Source organism: Cydia amplana, chromosome 24, assembly GCF_948474715.1.
Source record: "Cydia amplana chromosome 24, ilCydAmpl1.1, whole genome shotgun sequence".
NCBI lineage: Eukaryota > Metazoa > Arthropoda > Insecta > Lepidoptera > Tortricidae > Cydia > Cydia amplana.
In genome coordinates, this window is record NC_086092.1 from 7,682,690 (window position 1) to 7,705,127 (window position 22,438).

At 42.2% G+C, this 22,438-nt stretch overlaps 1 protein-coding gene across 1 annotated transcript in view; it reads left to right on the plus strand.

The window, feature by feature from the left end:
* Positions 1-22,438, plus strand: part of LOC134659069 (paired amphipathic helix protein Sin3b) — a 73,082-nt gene that overhangs the window by 41,028 nt on the left and 9,616 nt on the right. The window contains exons 17-27 of the mRNA XM_063514675.1: positions 702-799; positions 4,073-4,189; positions 5,067-5,243; positions 8,412-8,516; positions 9,836-10,034; positions 11,876-12,043; positions 13,252-13,340; positions 14,701-14,847; positions 15,133-15,195; positions 17,465-17,639; positions 19,802-19,983. Of these exons, the coding sequence (XP_063370745.1) occupies positions 702-799; positions 4,073-4,189; positions 5,067-5,243; positions 8,412-8,516; positions 9,836-10,034; positions 11,876-12,043; positions 13,252-13,340; positions 14,701-14,847; positions 15,133-15,195; positions 17,465-17,639; positions 19,802-19,983 (1,520 nt within the window). The remainder of the gene's footprint in view (positions 1-701; positions 800-4,072; positions 4,190-5,066; positions 5,244-8,411; positions 8,517-9,835; positions 10,035-11,875; positions 12,044-13,251; positions 13,341-14,700; positions 14,848-15,132; positions 15,196-17,464; positions 17,640-19,801; positions 19,984-22,438) is intronic.

The following is a 22,438-nucleotide window of genomic DNA, read 5'->3' on the forward strand; positions in this document are numbered from 1 at the left end:
GTCAACTATGAACGTCACACGTCTACATAAATAAATAGTTATTTGTACAACAAGAGATCAAAGTTTGATATTTCTTCGAGTGCTTATTTTGAGTCCCGTGCAAGCGAAAGATTCTATACTAGATTCACGAGCGTAGTGAGTGAATCTAATTTAGAATCTTGAGCGTAGTAAGGGACTCAAGAGCGCACGAGATGTAAATAACTTTGATCTCGTGTAGTTCACAAAACTTTTCACCTCAGCAGTGAGAACATATTAGAGAACCCGAAAATGTATTCCTTCTTCATCACTTACCTTTATTCACTAATGTTTTCTTAAGATATACCAACAATTAAGTTTTCACCTCAGCAGCTCGAACAAGGGTACTTTGCTACTTAAAAACAGTGAGCAAAATCGCATCTTGCTCATTTTGCCTCACTCAGTGAGCAAAATGCGATTTTGCTCACTGTTTTTAAGTAGCAAAGTACCCTTGTTCGAGCTGTTGAGGTGAAATAGTTATTTGTACAAGAGATCAAAGTTTGATATTTCTTCGAGTGCTTATTTTGAGTCCCGTGCAAGCGAAAGATTCTATACTAGATTCACGAGCGTAGCGCTCATTTTGTCTCACTCAGTGAGCAAAATGCGATTTTGCTCACTGTTTTTAAGTAGCAAAGTACCCTTGTTCGAGGTGGAAAGGTCATTTACTAGTGTCCGTTTGCCGGTAGACCTGTCGACGTGCAAGCGGCTGGGCACGTCGTACTGCGCGCTGCCGCGTGAAGCTGCCGCCCGCCGCTGCTCCGGCCGCACGCCGCTCTGCAAGGAGGTGACTACATTATTTATGCATCTATTTTAAACTTCTTACACGAAACATACCTATATCACACGTAGGTACACATATCGTCGCTATACTTACTAGGGGGTTTCACTTTTGTATCGAGAAAAAAAGTTGTGATATTTTTCCTGACTTTGCTCACCAATCGGGTCTCCCCACTCTAAAAACTATCTATTTCAATTTTCATAATAATCGATTAACGTTTAAAGGTTGCACAAATTGAAAATGTGGAGGGAGAACCCCATACATTGCGTAAAAACGTTTAGTATTTGAGCAAGAATATAGGTGCGTTATATTTAATAAACAGTAACTTTGTCGACTTTTCTGGATCTAGACGATTTCGTTATAGGTAATGACGAAATTACCTAGCACTTACGCCGCCGCTAAGACGTTCCTGTACCGACTTGTTCGACATCCGCATAAGCTCCGCATCGATTTTATGCGGATGCAGATGCGGATGTTGAAAATAATGCGGATGTTCCGCGGTTGCGGATGCGGATGTTCGCAACATCCCTGATTGGCACACCTTAACTAAGCTAAGTTCATCTAAATATAGACATTTAAATGTGTAGGTACTAGGTACCATCGCCCACACTGTTAACTGATAGATCGTTAACCTTATTACAAAAGGCATAAGGTCCACCGATGGACAGTTAAAAGTGTATGTTTGTACAATCCACAGACAAGACATCCTCCAGACTGAGCATAGTAGCGCTACCCCCTCTGCCACAAATACACGGGTAGTTTTACTCCATTTTCGAGTGAAAGTGTGTTTTTGTGACATCCGTGTCTTTGAACGGACCAATCACGGCACGGGACTCGCTCACCTCGTCCCCCGCTCCCCAACATCGGTTTCATGAAATAATTGCTCTAAACTCCGTCTAAAGGATTCTTAGTCTATGGTACAATCCTATAATTACGCCAACCTTCAATTAACTTTATTTTATTTGGGATCTGAGCGTGGGCGTGTCTAAATCGGTTGTTTATGTATAAAGATGGCGTAACGAAGTTTATAAATGTCGACCGGAGGGGTGAAGGTCGCTGTTTATATTGATCCGTTGTGTAAGGTTTTGAAACTTTTGTAGATTATTTATTTTGATTGACTAGGAGTATTATTATCATTGACTTATATCCCAGAACTGGCCTTACGTGCACTAAAAATGGTACTAGTTCAGCGGTGTCACTCACGAATTCGAGACAATCGTGCAGTCTAACGAAACTAGTTGCGCCCATTGGCGCGGCCGCGCGCGCGTGATGCGAACTCATCAACCAATCGCGTTGCAGTGATTTCACACCGCTGTACTGGCCCCATTAATGCCCCATTCTTATTGCCCGTAAGGCTAGTCCTGAGATATGTATGTCAATGATTATTTATTATGGCAACACTTGAAATATGTTTACAAGAAGCTTTGATTAAATGTGACGTTATCTATGAAAAGGGACCTTATTATCGATGGCGGTTAGCCATTATTAACGATGCTCCGATATAAATACAATGGCGCGCGACACTGTGCAGTGTGCGGCGTAAGCGCCATCGAGAATAAGGTCCCTTTTCATAGATAATGCCCCAAATAACACATAAGGTCAATGTGGCTAATTCCGTCATAGGGACTATTCCGTTTACTAGCGTTTTGCTCGAACAACGAACATAATTGTTAATTTCACCGACAAAGCAGCGATTGCTTTTAGTTTCAGCAATCAAAAGCAGACTATGGGTTTTTTTTCCTACGATTGAAAATCAAAGAAATATACGCTCGTGAACGGAATAGGCGCTATGACGGAATTAGCCACATTTAGCTTAATTACGCGTTTATTCGACCTAGTAAAGCCAAAATATTTAAGAAATGAGTACATAGGTATATGTCGATACGCACCGTTATCAGTATAAGGTCTTCGCACACAAAAACTTAGGATTGCGTCACATTGAGCGGTGCGTTACGCATGCGTCGTCAGTGTGACAGTTATGTTTGTGTGTCAACTCTCGTAAAGGTGTCACACCGTTATTTACAATACAAACAGTTGTAGATCTTGTTTTAACTACTTCATGCGCGCAATTTTACTTTGGCATGTGTTATTAATGCATGCAGATACGCTGGTAGCAAATCATTATTAGATTATAAACTAAAATAATTTAAAAGTGGAAAAATTACTGCTTTGGGTGAGACTTGAACTCACGGCCTCTGGGCCGCCCAAGTCAGTAATTTTTCTACTTTTAAATTTATTCTAAGCTCAATAGGATCGTTCGCAGACGTTACAGCTGGTTAAAAATTAGTTTAAAAAAATAAATAGTTTGGTAAGTTTTCTTATAATAAAATTAAAATGTAATACACATAAATTTGTTGGGTCGTCGTTGAATTAGTTGGGTTGTTCAATGTAACAACAATCGATCGAGCGAAACAAGCTATAGTTCGTTTTTTTTAGCATTAGAAAGAACTTGCAAGAAGGTAAGCGATCTTGACATGTCTTTTAATTGAAAAACGCTTTTTAAAAATCATATGAAACCAGAAGAATATAAATAATCGTATTAGATTCATAATTGTTACATATTTGCCGTAACTTATTTTTAAAATGTGTTTTTCAATTAAAAGACACATTAAGATTGTTTACCTTATTTCTAATGCTAAAAAAAACGAACTGTAGATCGATTTTTCGCCCCCGAAATCCCCCATAATAGGTATAAGATACAGAGTATTGTATTGACGCACAAACAAATTTAAATTCCCAAAATGATGAAACCCATGCGATGTTCTAATTCAGAACACACACTGTTGAACCAACGCATGCTGCCTTCCTACTGACATCTCCACCTCTATACCAGGGATGTTGCGAATATCCGCATCCGCAACCGCGGAACTTCCGCATTATTTTCAACATCCGCATCCGCATAAAATCGATGCGGAGTTTAATGCGGATGCGGATGTGGAACAGGTCGGTACAGGAACGTCTTAGCATCGGCGTAAGTGCTAGACTGCTAGGTAATTTAGTCATTAGCCAAAAAAACCTATTAGAAATGAGCAGTCAAGCGTGAGTGGGACTGTACGGAACCCTTGGAACGCGAGTCCGACTCGCACCTGGCCGGTTTTTTGAAATAAAATTACTAAAATGTAATATTTGACGTTTTTTATGTACCTATCTTGACATCCGCGGATGTGAGCCTTTAAAAAATCCGCATCCGCGGATGTCAAAAAATCGGCATCCGCAACATCCCTGTTCTATACACCCCTGCACACAGCTGCGACATTACTACATGTGATGTACTTTCAGGTCCTGAACGACACTTGGGTGTCCTTCCCTACGTGGAGCGAGGACTCTACGTTCGTGACGTCACGCAAGACGCAGTATGAAGAGTACATCTATCGGTGCGAAGATGAGAGATTCGAGGTGAGGTTTATCTGTTTATGGTGAATGTTTCTTAAATAAATATCATTTATATGATATTTTTGTAAAAAAAAATTATTTTAGAGCCCGCGCAGACAAAGAGCGGTCTGGAGATAGCGTTGTAAAAATTTGCTAAAATAAAACTTGTAACCTCTCATTAGATTTTCGATTCGTGTTAACAAAAATTCATTGATTGTACAAGATATAAGATATCTAATCTAGTCTAAGAATCAATATAAATGGCGCTGAAAGGCTCCATACATTATGCAGTATTGCAGATTGTCAGAAGTTGACGTTTGGCAAATCGGTTACCGGTCTGTCAAACGCGCGGGCACATTTTTTTAAATATTTCTATTCTACGATCAATAACTCTGTCGTCTTTAATTTTCTTTCGTATGATTGAAATAGACCAGTGTAAATGATGACTCACGTTAAACCGGGCCGTGTCCGGGCCGGAGCTTCCGAAGCTCCGTTTTGTATGGAAAGCATCACGTGATCACCTGTCATCTGTCGTAGAAAAGTAAGCGCCGGAAGCTCCGGCCCGGACACGGCCCGGTCTAACGTGAGTCATACAGACAAGACATCCTCTAGACTGAGCATAGTAACGCTACCCCCTCTGCCACTATATACGGTAGTTTTACTCCATCTTCGAGTCAAAGTGTCAGAATCCCGTGCCGTGATTGGTCCGTGTCTTTGAACGGACCAATCACGGCACGGGACTCGCTCGCCTCGTCCCCCCGCACCCCCTGTATATTGGCAGCATCGGTTTCATGAAATAATTGCTCTAAACTCCGTCTAGGGGATTCTTAGTCTATGGTCATACTTAACGCGACAAGGAACGTAATTTTCAAACGTTACTAAACCTATTGTTTTTTTCCAGCTGGACGTAGTAATAGAAACCAACGCGGCCACTATCCGCGTGCTCGAGGGCGTGCAGAAGAAACTGTCGCGCATGACGGCCGAGGACGCGGCCAAGTATCGGCTCGACGACGGGCTGGGCGGACACTCCGCCACCATCCACCAGAGGGCGCTGCGGCGCATCTACGGCGAGAAGGTGGTACGAGCGACAAGCTCTTGGCATGTTTATTGGTAGGGCTACACGCTACAGGATACCTCGGATGTAAACTAGAAAAGATTAAAGTTGAAGTTTATTATCAAAAATACATAATACACGAAAAAAGGAAGAATGGTATAATATACCGTCCGGATCCCTTTGTCTGACATAATTATTGAAAGTCATAATGTAATGTTTCTCAGATTATCATTAGTCATAATTCTGAAACCGTAAAAAGGATTTTCGTAAGGTTATCCTATAGATATTTACGTTAGGTTGGGTTTTGTTTTATGGCAATCCTGAAAAGTTACGCGTCTCAGAGAAAAACCAAATTATGACTAACGAAAATTCGGAGAAACAATACATTACGACTTAAAACTTTATGGGAAACAATAGGGACCCTAATACGATATGAGACAATGATGATACACGTGCGGGGGGCACTGACAGATTCACTGTGGTTGATACATGAATGGTGCATCTGAGTCTCCAACTAAAATACTATGTATATAATCAAAAATACACAATACGAGGATTTGAAATTATTAATATGTCTGTGTAGTTGTAGTGCACTTCAGTCAACCTCAGTACTTTTTGTACCGAGACTGACTGAAATAGCACACGTTCGTACGTTTCCGTGAAAATACGATGGAAAAATAATTATGCACTACAATTGTATATATGTACGTTTATTTTATACAGCTTCGTTGCGTTTGTAAATTCTGTTTGATTGATGTCGTTCATATTTTTATGTGGGGCATTATCTATGAAAAGGGACCTTATTGTCGATGGCGCTTACGCCGCACAGCGTCGCGCGGCATTGTATTTATATCGGAGCATCGTTAATAATGGCGTAATCGCCATCGACAAGGTCCCTTTTCATAGATAACGTCACATATTTATGAATTGATTGTTTGCTGCCTAATTTTAACTATCTGCATGGAAAGTAGAAACAAAATGGGGAAAAGAAACCAACTCTGTAGCGCTTGTAGATTTCTTTATTTATTTTACTTCAAATTGTTGTCGTTTTAATGCTTCTGTAATTTATATTTCTAATGGAAGAATATGCAGTATTAGTACGCTTCGGCAGCTTAGTAAAGTCTTTAGTATGAAGATGAAATGTAAATTAATTTGTCGAGGGACTACCTTATAGTAATCCTCATAAAACACGTGTACCGTAGGGTGGAGCGAAATCCAAAATTCTTGAATATAGCAATGGAACCCCTCTAAAAGGATGTCTAATTTTTTATTGTTTAAGGGAAAAATAATAAAAAAAATATTGGTATATACTTTTAGCCCTCTACTATTCGATTATATATAGCAATATTTGTATATTTTTAATAAATTTAATTTATGCTTATTTTTTTTATAACAAGTTTTATTCATTAAATAACATCTTTTTGTTACAGATATACTCGATTCCTATACTTATTTTTGTTTATAACGTATATTTTTATGACATGGTAAAACCACGTAAATAGAGGTTTTATGGAAATTTAACCCGGATATTGTGCACAAATTGCAGTTTACAACTTATTACAGAACCGTGAAAACTATTTTGAACGTGATAAGATAATAAAAATACTACTAGTAAAAGTAAATATATGCCTAACATACGTGTGAACATGACCCAAAAAGGGCGTAAGCGACGCCGAAGGGCAATATTTGACGCTCATTTAAACATATAAGTAACCCATTTTTTGCAGTAAAATGATACTTTTCGTAATCAATAACACCGTTACTTTGGCACAAGAACGTCTAAAAAAAATAACTCATATAATTTTTTTACACTAGCATTTTCCTTGTTTTGCATGAAATTGCTGTTTAATATGAAAGTTTGAAATTTTATTATTTCATAAATTTTGAAAAAGGCACAAAAATTTTGGTGATAACTTATTAAATGCTTATTAAGTATTATATAATTTCAATAAAATGTACACATATTAGTGAAATTGTATATTTAAATAATTGATGAAAATTTACCTTTATTAATTTCTTTAGCGGCTGGGTAGAGGGCTAAAAGTAGTGTTTATTTTGAAACTTGATATAATCACTATAATCTACATGACAAACTGCAACTTTTTGTACCGGTTCCACATTGATAATCAAATTTTTATTTTTTCCCATACAACGACGCTCCACCCTAGTGTACCGTCGCCCACACTGTTAACTGACAGTTACTAAACCTTATTACAAAACGCATAAGGTCCCCCGATGGACAGTTAAGAGTGTTGCTTGTACACACGCAAATTTAGCATGGGTTAGACCTTATATTCTAAACGAAAACATATGGTTTAAATAGGGAGAAATATTACTGCAATGTTTTGCCGCCAGAGTGCAGCACTAATGACTTAAGTATACCACAGAGTAACTTATACATACTGTACCGTAAACTGTTTTTTGACAAGTTTTCACAGACAATCAAATATGACATTAATGCATCAAGGCGGTTTGTTTACAAAGGGCCTACCGGGAAACGCGAAATCGATACTCAGCTATCTGCCTCTTTATCGCTCGAATATGCAAGAGTTAGGTCACAAAATTTCTACTCCCTCGTTTGCGGTAGACCCTTAGATTGTCACCACAGACAAGACATCCTCTAGACTGAGCATAGTAGCGCTACCCCGTCTGCCACAAATATACGGTAGTTTTACTCCATTTTCGATTAAAAGTGTCTTTGTGTGACGTCCGTGTCTTTGAACGGACCAATCACGGCACGGGACTCGCTCACCTCGTCCCCCGCACCCCAGTATTTTTGGCAGCATCGGTTTCATGAAATAATTGCTCTAAACTCCGTCTAGAGGATTCCTAGCCTATGATTGTCACTTACTGTGGGAGTGGCGCACCCTACGCAGAGTTTCGCGTAATATTGGAAACTTTTTCACGTTGACTTGTCTTGCTGCGTTAGTTCACGTTGCCTATAGGCGTAGTCTAAAATGTCCGTGTTGTCACAGGGCGGACACTCCATACATCAAAAATCATTTGCGTTTATATGTGTGCGCGGCACGTCTGTACACGCGTCATTGTGTATGTGTAAATCGCTTTACTGAGAGCACGCCAGAAGTCCGTCAGATTCATGTCGCGGGGCGAGGTAATGCGAGTCGGGGCGGGGCGGTGCGTGGCCGTTCTGTATGATAATAGCTATTACTTATTCTGTGGTGTTGTTCTCAGGCGGTGGATATAATAGCAGGACTGAAGAAAAACCCTGTGGTGGCGGTGCCCGTCGTGCTCCGCCGGCTCAAGGCCAAGGAGGAGGAGTGGAGAGAGGCGCAGAAGGTAGTTACCACAATCATTTACAACTTTTTGAGTACAAATCAAATTATTTTTATCTCTTCATCTTCCTCGCGTTGTCCCGGTGTTTTGCCACGGCTCATGGGAGCCTGGGGTCCGCTTGGCAACTAATCCCATTAACTGGCGTGGGCACTAGTTTTTACGAAAGCGACTGCCATCTGACCTTTCAACCCAGAGGGTAAACTAGGCCCGTATTGGGATTAGTCCGGTTTCCTCACGATGTTTTGCTTCACCGAAAAGCGACTGATAAATATCGAATGATATTATTATCTAATATAATTTTTTTTTTTTTTCATTTATGACTACACTGCTATATATAAATTATAAAGTACTTAAAGTTGGTCGAAGACGCCTAGTCTTTCTATGATGGCATACAGTCGAGAAATTGGGACAAGTTCAGGGTGTTAGCCGCGATAGCTAAAGACGCCGATTCGAATCCGGCCTTCACCACTGGAGGGCACCGCCACTTTTTTTTTTTTTTTCAAAATTAACATCTATTTCAGTTTATAATAATTATAATATAGCTGGTCAACCAAATCTTGTCAGTAAAAAAGACGCGAAAATCAAATTTTCTATGGGACGATATCCCTTCGCGCCTACATTTTTCAAATTTGCCGCCTTTTTCTACTGTCAAGATCTGGTTGACCAAGTATACTACAATAATTTCTTTACAGTTAATAATTTTGGGGTTTTGGGTAATCCACGAGAGCCACAATGCGTGTTTTTTAATGATTCAAATGTGTCTAATATAGCTTACAATAAAAAGTAACACTCATCTAGAGATAAATTAAAATTGGACATACATGGAACACTTCTCTTGGAATAACCCATTTTGCAGTTTTTGTATTTTAAAACTTTTTAAGAATACTTATACATGGAAAAGTATGCCCAAGGGTTGGAATTATCTAATTCTTGATAGAAATCGTACAGGCAGCTTTGAACATTTAACCTTTTGGACGCCAACGACCGATATATACGCACCGCAGGTCCAACGCCAAAAAAGTATTAATCGGTCATAGACCACAGAGCAACATAGACCTAGGTGCATATGCATAAAGTTCAATTTCAGTTTTGACACTTCGGTGACGTGGCGTCTGAGAGACAGCTTTTGTGTTTGACACGGCGTCGAAAAGGTTAATTAACCTGTCCGATCCCGCGACCCGAAAACTAATTTTGTCTCACATTTGAGCCACTGGGAGTTAAGTGGGAGGTTTTGAAAATCGTGGGAAATTGGAAAATTTATTTACGGCTCATATTTGAGCCCTTGGGATATGACAGGTTAATGCTATAAAATGTTTGGACAGGGCTTCAACAAGCAATGGCGCGAGCAGAACGAGAAGTACTACCTGAAGTCGCTGGACCACCAGGGCATCACGTTCAAGCAGAACGACCTTAAAGCCATGCGCAGCAAGTCCCTCTACAACGAGGTGGAGAGCGCGTACGCGGCGCGGAAACCAGGCCCGCATCTCGTGCACGACTACCACATGAAGAACCGGCAGGAAGGTACGGGCTATTATTTTTAGGGTTCCGTAGCCAAATGGCAATGAACGGAACCCTTATGGATTCGTCATGTCTGTCCGTCCGTATGTCACAGCCACTTTTTAGGGTTCCGTACCCAAAGGGTAAAAACGGGACCCTATTACTAAGACTCCGCTGTCCGTCCGTCCGTCTGTCACCAGGCTGTATCTCACGAACCGTGATAGCTAGACAGTTGAAATTTTCACAGATGATGTATTTCTGTTGCCGCTATAACAACAAATACTAAAAACAGAATAAAATAAAGATTTAAGTGGGGCTCCCATACAACAAACGTGATTTTTGACCGAAGTTAAGCAACGTCGGGCGGGGTCAGTACTTGGATGGGTGACCGTTTTTTTTGCTTGTTTTGCTCTATTTTTTGTTGATGGTGCGGAACTCTCCGTGCGCGAGTCCGACTCTCACTTGGCCGGTTTTTTTCCCATACTTAGAACTGAAACTAAAAAATGTTTTTTCATCAAACCCGTGTGGGGTATCTATGGATAGGTCTTCAAAAATGATATTGAGGTTGCTAATATCATTTTTTTCTAAACTGAATAGTTTGCGCGAGAGACACTTCCAAAGTGGTAAAATGTATCCCCCCCTCCCCCTGTAACTTCTAAAATAAGAGAATGGTAAAACAAAAAAAAATATATGATGTACATTACCATGCAAATTTCCACCAAAATTGGTTTGAACAAGATCTAGTAAGTAGTTTTCTTTAATAAATTACGGAACCCTTCATGGGCGAGTCCGACTCGCACTTGGCCGCTTTTTTATTTTATGGTTACATTGACTTACTAAATATGTTTGCATATGCCAATCTCATTACCCATGTAAATAACATATAGTTAGATAATAAAAAGTTATTTCGTACGCAAAAAGGCACATCGTGGCTGTTCCTTAGAATATTAAGTTATCACCTATTTATGTACCTGTGATGAACGAATAAAGAATTGATTGATATAATCTAATAATCATTCACTACTCGAGGTTAAAACTCAATTACACGATTTTCATACGATTTTTAGTGAAAAAAAAAATGTATAAATTTCATTCGATGGCGTGACGTGACGTATGCGTTTGCATTGATGAAACATAACGCAAAAGAAAGTCACGTCACGCTATCGAATGAAATTTACATTAGAGGTTCTGTTGTACATAACTAATTTAACGTTATCGTTTATTTGTAAACATCTGTTGTCAAATGTTAAAATTAATGATACAATTTTTATTCCTAAAATGAAGATACTGGTATGAGACGATGATGAAACACATGCGATGTGCAGTAACAGATTGTTTGTGGTGATACACGCATGCTGCCTTCCTACTGAAGTCTCGAAAAATAAATTATAATAATATGTAAAATACAATATCCCTTCATAAATGCCTACTACACAAATTGAGGTATTTATTTACGTAGCAGATGATATTGTTATTTCTTCCATCTCAAAACTACGTCTCTTACATTGGCCTGTGAGCGGTGATAAACAGTCCACACTAGATTACGATTTTTCTATACAATACACACTTCTAAAGTATGTAGAGTTAGACCAAGACAAGTCTATGAAACTTCTATGAAATTATGACGTATAAATAACACTTGCACTGCGTGTGCTATCAAAATCGTTGCAGACTTGTCTTGGTCTAACTCTAACAAGTTATCACGTTGCATATAAGTATTCTCATGTTAAACTAGCTAGCCAACTTTTAGATTTAGATTTCATTTATTTACAGTGGTTCTTATGCCATTGTTATTAGGTAACACATGATTAACTACATAGAAACATGCATTTTACTCATATTAACGTGAATATTTTCGTCACCAGCCATCAAAGTGGTCCGCGACGCGGCGGAACTGCTGATTCACCACGCGCGGCGTCAGACCGGCATCCAGAAGGCTGAGAAACGTCGCATCAAGCAACTGCTGCGGCACTTCCTGCCCGACCTGTTCGCGCACCCGCGCCAGCCGCTCTCCGACGACGAGAGAGATGAGGGTATGTACACCTGGAAACTAGCACATGATTCGTGCGACAGTATCTGGGCGTTTTCTAAAATAAATATTGAAAACCCGATCCCGGTGTTTTTGGGTTCTTTCAACTCAGAATCACTAGCATATTCAATCCTTATGATAAAAAAAATTGTCCCAAAATTTTGTATGAAAATTGTACATTCCACTACGTCACGTTACATACAAGTGAAAAATTTTCTCATGCTAAAAACGTGACGTAATGGAATGGACTTTTTGGGACATCTTTTTTTAATGGTAGGATGGAGAGTGCTGTCGATACTGAGTAGAATGAGCCCAAGAATGTCCAGATTTGAAAGAATCTGGTTTTCGATATTTATTTTAGAAAAAGCCCATCTAGCAGGGATGTTGCGAATATTCGCATACTTCCGTATTATCAAAGTGGTCCGCGACGCGGCGGAACTGCTGATTCACCACGCGCGGCGTCAGACCGGCATCGACAGAGGGATGAGGGTATGTAAACCCTCCAGATTAAGATTCAGCAGAAATATACGACCTAAGATACGGCCTAGTTTACCCTCTGGGTTGGAAGGTCAGATGGCAGTCGCTTTCGTAAAAACTAGTGCCCACGCCAATTACTTGGATTAGTTGCCAAGCGGACCCCAGGCTCCCATGAGCCGTGGCAAAATGCCGGAACAACGCGAGGAAGATGTGATTAAGATTCAGCAGAAGTGTTAAAAACTGCGTCAAGATACCCCACATTTTTCTGGAATGCCCCCATTTTAGTAAGTACCTTTAATAAATAAAATGCTAGTGGTTCCGCGTTATGGTTTCATCCATCTAAAAATAATTATGGTTAAAAACCGTACGAGTCGGGACTCGCCTACAGAGGGTTCCGTACTTTTTAGTATTTGTTGTTATAGCGGCAACAGAAATACATCATCTGTGAAAATTTCAACTCTCTAGCTATTACAGCCTGGTGACAGACAGGCAGACGGACATTGGATTCTTAGTAATAGGGTCCCGTTTTTACCCTTTGGGTACGGAACCCTAAAAACCACAAATTCTTATAATTTCGATTTTAAAATAACATTATAATGATGAAACCCATGCGATGTGCTTACACAGAATCCCACTGTTGAATAAACGCATGCTGCCTTCCTACTGACGCTCCTCCTTCAAAAGCCGTAATTGAGCCGACTTTACACAGGATATTAACATGTTATACCTTCACAGAAGAGAAAGAGGAGCCCTCGAGCCCGGCCGGGAGCCCTACGGCCGAGACTGCGGCTGAAGACAAAGCCGTCAAACAAGAGAAACAAGAGGTATGTGTTGTGATATCAAAGAATGAATAATAGTATTTTATGCAACCGTTGTTAAAGAGAGGTCAAAAAAGGCGAGTGGCGTGAGTAACAATTTGAGGCGAAGCCGAAAATTGATAATAAAGACGCCACGAGTATTTTTTGACTCAGTTAAACAACGTTGCATACAATACTTTTTCTACGACCAAGCACTTAGTTTGAAATAAAATTGTAAATTTAACACATATTTTTCATTCAAGAAGTAGCAAAAATGGAGGGTACGGGCGGGAAAAGAATGAATGAATCAATGGAATTAAAAAAAAAAACATGTCTATGGTTCACTTATTTGTCAGAGATGACATTTAAAATAAGGTTGGCAACACTGTATTTCATTCAATATTTTTTAACTTGTCATATCCCATGGCTCATATATGAGCCGCAACGCTTATGGGTGACGTCACACGTGGGAATTGACAGGTTAAGTGGTCATTACACGAAGTATCGTAAAATCGCCAAAAAGATACTGCGTGTAAGCACAAATTCTTTTTTGGGGAATAGACTAAAGACTTGTCTTGACAACTATAAGGTAGGGTTTTAAAGGTGTGTGCACGACCCTTTAAGTGACAAATAAATGTACGGGAGTAGAAAAAATCATAAAAAGTACCGATTTCAAGCTAAAACTACTACGACAAGGATTCAATAAAAATATACGACACGAAAACTGACATGAGAAATGAAGAATGAAGTAGATAGTAAGTATTTGCTGGGCGGATAGTATGGAGTTTGGCAATTTTTTTTTGGATTGGAATTTGATTAGTAAAGGGCCCCCTTTGACTGCGAAAGCCGTCAACTGACGCGCCGGCTACAACCTAATATCAACCTTCGTGCATTTCGACAAGGTTCACAATGACGCGCTGCACACGATAAGTGTGGCGTTCAAAGGCTTAAGTAATGATTGTCATTGCCAGTATGTTCCATGATTTGTTCAATGACAATAACCTATTACATACAGTTAACAGACGTTTTTTGCAAAACTAACTTTTGTTGTATTATTAAATTGTACAACGGGACTTAATCGCGTATCTAAGTTTTAAGATTTACCTCCGACGTTTCGAGGACGGCGTTGTCCCCGTGGTCTCGGAGAAGACCCGTTTTTTAAGTCCCGTTGTACAATTTAATAATGTGTAAAAATCGTGAAAGTTTAAATCAGTGTTGTGTATAGGTGAACCAGGATCTATTGAGGGTGCGCCATGTTGCGGAATTTCACTGGAACTAATTTTTTCATACTACACTGAATTGTCACCCTATAGATGTGAATAACAGCGCCCTCTTGACAATTATCATATATTACTGGTCAGGCTATAACTTTTGTTGTGTTTGACAGTCGTCAGAATCGGACAACGCGTCGGACAAGTCGTCGCGCCACCACAAGAACGACAAGGAGAACAAGCCCAAGAACAACAACCATGAGCCGCGCGGCGACAAACTAGAGCCCAAGGACGAGGACGACCTTAGGGACCATCCGCCTAACGTGAGTCTGCTACATAGACTACTGATCGGCGATTGGCTCTAGACACACCTGATGGAAAGTGAAGACAGAGCCTCCTCCTCTAGACGGGAGTTTAGAGCAATTATTTCATGAAACCGATGCTGCCAAAAATACTGGGGTGCGGGGGACGAGGTGAGCGAGTCCCGTGCCGTGATTGGTCCGTTCAAAGACACGGACGTCACACCAGGACACTTTGACTCGAAGATGGAGTAAAACTACCGTATATTTGTGGCAGAGGGGGTAGCGCTACTATGTCTTGTCTGTCAGCCAGAGAGTTGTGAGTCTCAAGAGGCTAAGGACGAGGAGGACCTTAGGGACCATCCGCCTAACGTGAGTCTGCTATTTTTTAGGGTTCCGTACCCAAAGGGTAAAAAACGGGACCCTATTACTAAGACTTCGCTGTCCGTCCGTCTGTCACCAGGCTGTATCTCATGAACCGCGATAGCCTAGCCAGTTGAAATTTTCACAAATGATGTATCTCTGTTGCCGCTATAACAACAAATACTAAAAATAAAATAAAATAAATATTTAAGGGGGGCTCCCATACAACAAACACGATTTTGTTGCACTATTTTTTGTTGATGGTGCGGAACCCTCCGTGCGCGAGTCTGACTCGCACTTGGCCGGTTTTTTAATTGTAAATGGGCTTGCTCATGGCCACAGACTAGCCGAGGCGAAGACGTGGCCTACGTTGCGAGCTCGCCCGGAAGATGCCTGTTCACCCTCGGTTTGAAGGTTACCGGGTTATATGAGCTCGGAAATATAGACGCCGGCAAGGAATTCTATTCCTTAGCAGTGCGTATAAGAAACGAGGAAGCAAAGCGCTTCGTGCGAATTAGTGGAATATCTATCAAGGATGGAAACAGGCCGTGCGTGCTATATGATTGTAAACTGAAATAAATGTCATATACTAAGAGAAAGTGACCAAGAGCGCCAGTGCCCAGGGCTGGAATCGAACCAGCGTCCTCTGCTATCGCGGCAGGTGTATGAGCCACTCGGCCACCTGGGTCATGGTCATGGCGGTATAGGTCGAATTTTTTCAACATGTGCCAGCAAGCCTATTGTAGCTTAGGGTGGTATTCCACCTGTCCTATTTTATGTCCAATGTTCATTGCATCTCTTTCTCTCACCAAGCAAAATGTGACACGCAAATACACATTGGACCAAGAAATTGGACAAGTAGAATACCTCCCTTAGGTAAATTTTGATCAGTTTTGATGTGTATAAGGACCTTTCGTGATGGAAAGCCACAAATAATTACAAAGTCATAAAATCTAATGCCTTTAAACGAGCAATTCTTGAATATTTATCTATATGTATATATATTTCGGGGATCTCGGGAACGGCTCTAACGATTTCGAGCTATATGGGGGTTTTCGGGGGCGAAAAATCGATCTAACTAAGTTTTATCTCTGGGGGAAAACGCTCATTTTTGAGTTTTTATATGTTTTCCGAAGCTCGGTCTCCCAGATATTAATAATACGATATGAGACAATGATGATGCACGTGCGGGGGGCACTGACAGATTCACTGTGGTTGATTCACTAATGGTGCACCTGAGTCTCCAACAAAAATATGATTTATAAATAAAAAATACACAATACGAGGACGAAATGTACCTTACCGGGATTCGAACCCAGGACCATCGGCTTCACAGGCAGGCAGGGCAGTGTTGTGAATAACGCTCATTTCGAGGCTTAAAGACTCGAATCCTTAAGACTCGAGGCTTAACGCCTCAAAGGTGGCAAAGACGATTTCTTACATCCATACGTGTAAAATGAATAAATACAATTTTCAAATATAGTCGAGTCTTCAAGACTTACGAGTCTTGAGGGCTCGAGTCTTTAAGCCTAAAAATAAGCGTTATCCACGACACTGAGGCAGGGTATTGCGATAAAAACATGGTATCGGATGACAAGCAAAAGTCACTAAGTACTATCAAAAAATTAAAGTAACAATGCACTTTATTACACTTGTAACACGGTTTATTGTCCAATAATTTCAATGGTGTTAGTTAGTGACTTTTAATAGGGATGATGACACATGTTGAATTTTATAACAAAATCTAGTAAAATAGATAGCAAACGAGCAATTTATCATAATAATGTAGATATTAAAATAAAATATTGAAAAATTACAAAATTACAGGACCTGAAAGTTTCAAAATTTAAGTTTTTTTAACTTCCAAAAACGATAATAGTAAGGGTACCATTCGATTCCTTACATTTCATCCAAAAAAATATTGTATAGCAACTATATACATAAACGCAATATTTCACCGACAAAAACGCAATTTTCTTGTTTTGTCCATACTACAAGAAGGGCGATGACGTCACGGCCTCTGGCCGTTTTGTATAGGGCGTTTCGCGAGTGAAGTGCGACTGTCGGACTTTGACTACAATTTCTGACTTTTGTGTTACTTTAATGCAATAGGTCCCATATAGACATTTGATCCTAAAAACAAACCCGATCGATTGATACCATAAAAAAAAATTAGTCATGTAGCCTATTGTCACCTAACAGTATGTAAGTTCTCTATGGTTAGTTTTATAAATTTTTAGTTTTAGAAACTATATATTAATAGATATATGTTTCCCAGGAGGCGCGGTTCGTGTGCACGATGTCGTGGTACATCTTCCTGCGGCTGCACGGGGTGCTGTGCCAGCGGCTCGGGGCGCTGCGCCGCGCCGCGCTGCAGCTCGCGGAGCGCGAGGCCCGCGAGCGCGCGCAGCGCCGCCCCAGCGTCGCCGCCGCGCTGCGGCTCAAGCCCAACAGTCAGTATACACTACACTACACTATTACAGTACATATGGTGCCCTAGTGCGGTAACTAGCACTATTCGCTAGGTGCACGACTGGCGCTGCCCTCATTTTGTCGGACTTTCTACGTTAAATCTTATGGAGTAAAATTAGTTCAAGCGGCTGCCGCTAGTACTAATTTATTTATTTATCTACATAAGAAGATCCAACAGCTAACTAAATGACAATGGAATCTTAAATAGATATATAGAGCCAATTACAGGAACTTACAATGTCGGGCATTCCATAAGATTACCTGTGTTTGTGACGATCAGCGCCACTTCCCCCTCTACCGACATCGCACCTTGCCAATACGTGCGTATGTCGAAAATTATATCAGTTTTAATATACTCTGGGGCTACTAAGATCTCTCTTAAGACCTTTAGGAGGTTTGCATTTATCTGGCATCTAAAATAAATATAGATAAGTTAATTTCCTTTATAACATGTACCAAACAATTAAAAGTAATAAAACAGTTCAATTTTTTTTTGTACTAGCGACCCGCCACCGCTTCGCACGAGTTAACAAATTACACCTAAACCTTTCTCAAGAATCACTATTAATAGGTGAAAAACGTTCAAAATCCGTTAATTTTAAAGTTTATCGCGAACATACTGTCAGACCGGTGGGGGATTTTGTTTTATAATGAGCACAGTGCGAATTAAGGTCTCTGCCCACTACACCGTATCATACCATGACCGTGCTATGAACGTGTCAGGCAAAAAATATATCTTTGTATTATAAAGTATGAGACTATGCCCACTAGCCCGTTCCGTCACCGACCATACCCGTAGCGTGCCATGCACGGATCGTCAAAAATTGTCGGCGAGGATATTTTGCCGGTGCCGAAACGCTACGTGCATGGCACGCAACGTTGCCAGAACGGTGCGTGCAGGCGGCGAAACGGTGAGCATACGGATTATACATATTATAACCGCCTATGGTGACCGTTCTAAGCCCGTTATAAACGCGTTGCCGTATCTGTTGCACGCTCTTGCCAGTATGATAATGATAACCATTCGCTGGCTCTTTCTGACGTGTCTGGCTCTTGCGAATAAAACGCGGGTACTAAGGGGATGAAACGCGGATGCTACGGGGATTATAGGCGGATGCTATGGGGATGATACGCAGTTACTACGGGCACTAAACCCGTTATGTACGGATGTGAAACAACGTGGACACGGTGTAGTGGGCATAGTAGTCCGTATCGCGTTACATTCCGTGCCCGATACGTTCATAGCACGGCCATGGTATGACACGGTGTAGTGGGCAGAGACTTTTAATAGTACATTGTGCAACGGAGGTAAGTGAAACGTTGTAAACGAGGGTGTTAATTCGCGATAGTGAATTAAAGACTCGTGTTACACACAAAGTTTTTCATCATACTTGCGTAGAAAAAACTGACTTTGAACCTAAATAGTACATTACGATATAAATGCGAAAAGTAGGTAAATCGCACGTTTTACAGTGCATATCGTCAGGTGACAAGCAAAAACTCGCTCACACGCAAAGCGAATCCGGGGCGGGTCGCTAGTACAAAAAAAAGTTGAACTGTTTTTTACTTTAATTGATTGGTACATGTTATGTTATAAAGGAAATTAGCTTAATCTATTTTTATTTTAGATAGAAGATAAATGCAAACCTAAAGATCTTAAGAGAGATCTTAGTAGCCCCAGAGTATATTAAAACTGATATAATTATTTAGTTATAAAATAATAATAAAATGATATGAGACAATGATGACACACGACACGTGCGCACGGGCACGTGACAGATTCACTGTGGTTGATACTCTAACGGGTGCCTGAGTCTCCAACAAAAATATTATTTATAGTCATAAATAAAGAATATGAATATTTGACGAAATTGTTGTATAATAGAGGTGCACCGGATATTCAGTTACTATCCGGTATCCGGCCGGTAATTAAAATAAGGGCCGGGCGGATACCGGATAGTAACTGCTTGATTTCAAAGTAAACAAATTGTATTTAAGAAACAGTCACGGTCATAATCGTACTCGTTTATTTCCATTCTATTCCACTCACTTGCGCGTGAACTCATTCTTTACTTACTTCTATGATACCTATTAAGATGTATACAGCCTAGATTACATTATAATCTGTATATAACGTTTCCAGATCTACCAGCGGACGCGTCAAGCCCCGCAGACTACTACCCTGCGCTACTAGAGCTAGTCCGCGGCGTGCTAGACGGCAACACCGAAGCCACGGCGTACGAGGACGCCGCTCGCGAGATGTTCGGCATACACGCCTACCCCGCCTACACGCTCGACAAGCTCGTGTGGAACGCCGTGCGACAGGTACGGAATACCCGCCCTACTGTAACTAGCGGCTAGACAACACAGATGTTCGGCATACACGCCTACCCCGCCTACACGCTCGACAAGCTCGTGTGGAACGCCGTGCGACAGGTACGGAATACCCGCCCTACTGTAACTAGCGGCTAGACAACACAGATGTTCGGCATACACGCCTACCCCGCCTACACGCTCGACAAGCTCGTGTGGAACGCCGTGCGACAGGTACGGAATACCCGCCCTACTGTAACTAGCGGCTAGACAACACAGATGTTCGGCATACACGCCTACCCCGCCTACACGCTCGACAAGCTCGTGTGGAACGCCGTGCGACAGGTACGGAATACCCGCCCTACTGTAACTAGCGGCTAGACAACACAGATGTTCGGCATACACGCCTACCCCGCCTACACGCTCGACAAGCTCGTGTGGAACGCCGTGCGACAGGTACGGAATACCCGCCCTACTGTAACTAGCGGCTAGACAACACAGATGTTCGGCATACACGCCTACCCCGCCTACACGCTCGACAAGCTCGTGTGGAACGCCGTGCGACAGGTACGGAATACCCGCCCTACTGTAACTAGCGGCTAGACAACACAGATGTTCGGCATACACGCCTACCCCGCCTACACGCTCGACAAGCTCGTGTGGAACGCCGTGCGACAGGTACGGAATACCCGCCCTACTGTAACTAGCGGCTAGACAACACAGATGTTCGGCATACACGCCTACCCCGCCTACACGCTCGACAAGCTCGTGTGGAACGCCGTGCGACAGGTACGGAATACCCGCCCTACTGTAACTAGCGGCTAGACAACACAGATGTTCGGCATACACGCCTACCCCGCCTACACGCTCGACAAGCTCGTGTGGAACGCCGTGCGACAGGTACGGAATACCCGCCCTACTGTAACTAGCGGCTAGACAACACAGATGTTCGGCATACACGCCTACCCCGCCTACACGCTCGACAAGCTCGTGTGGAACGCCGTGCGACAGGTACGGAATACCCGCCCTACTGTAACTAGCGGCTAGACAACACAGATGTTCGGCATACACGCCTACCCCGCCTACACGCTCGACAAGCTCGTGTGGAACGCCGTGCGACAGGTACGGAATACCCGCCCTACTGTAACTAGCGGCTAGACAACACAGATGTTCGGCATACACGCCTACCCCGCCTACACGCTCGACAAGCTCGTGTGGAACGCCGTGCGACAGGTACGGAATACCCGCCCTACTGTAACTAGCGGCTAGACAACACAGATGTTCGGCATACACGCCTACCCCGCCTACACGCTCGACAAGCTCGTGTGGAACGCCGTGCGACAGGTACGGAATACCCGCCCTACTGTAACTAGCGGCTAGACAACACAGATGTTCGGCATACACGCCTACCCCGCCTACACGCTCGACAAGCTCGTGTGGAACGCCGTGCGACAGGTACGGAATACCCGCCCTACTGTAACTAGCGGCTAGACAACACAGATGTTCGGCATACACGCCTACCCCGCCTACACGCTCGACAAGCTCGTGTGGAACGCCGTGCGACAGGTACGGAATACCCGCCCTACTGTAACTAGCGGCTAGACAACACAGATGTTCGGCATACACGCCTACCCCGCCTACACGCTCGACAAGCTCGTGTGGAACGCCGTGCGACAGGTACGGAATACCCGCCCTACTGTAACTAGCGGCTAGACAACACAGATGTTCGGCATACACGCCTACCCCGCCTACACGCTCGACAAGCTCGTGTGGAACGCCGTGCGACAGGTACGGAATACCCGCCCTACTGTAACTAGCGGCTAGACAACACAGATGTTCGGCATACACGCCTACCCCGCCTACACGCTCGACAAGCTCGTGTGGAACGCCGTGCGACAGGTACGGAATACCCGCCCTACTGTAACTAGCGGCTAGACAACACAGATGTTCGGCATACACGCCTACCCCGCCTACACGCTCGACAAGCTCGTGTGGAACGCCGTGCGACAGGTACGGAATACCCGCCTTATTGCGACTGGTCTGCAGTGTGTTAGATTCTAAGAATTGGCAAACTTTTGAGAAGGAACTGATTGCAGTAAAAGTCGTCTTAAGTGTTCATTGTCAGTGATTTCAAGAACTAGTTGTATCTTCAGAGAGCATTAGAAACAAACTACGCGAACTGTACGGATATGATGGTCGTTCTTGTCTACGTGACAGCGTGATAAAACGGTATCCGTCACTTTCTTTCCCACGGTGTTAAACAGTGACAGTTATTTTATCACGTGGATAAAGATGGATAAAGCTATCCATAATAGGCTGGCTGGACGTGGCTTAATTAAAACCCGTTTTTATTAAAAGGAATTTACCTATGAAAGTAAAAGAAAGTAAATAATCGTGGGGTAATTCGCCAGTAACTGGCCACTTTTAGTAACTGGCCGCCCTAAACTAAAAAAATCGGCCAAGTGCG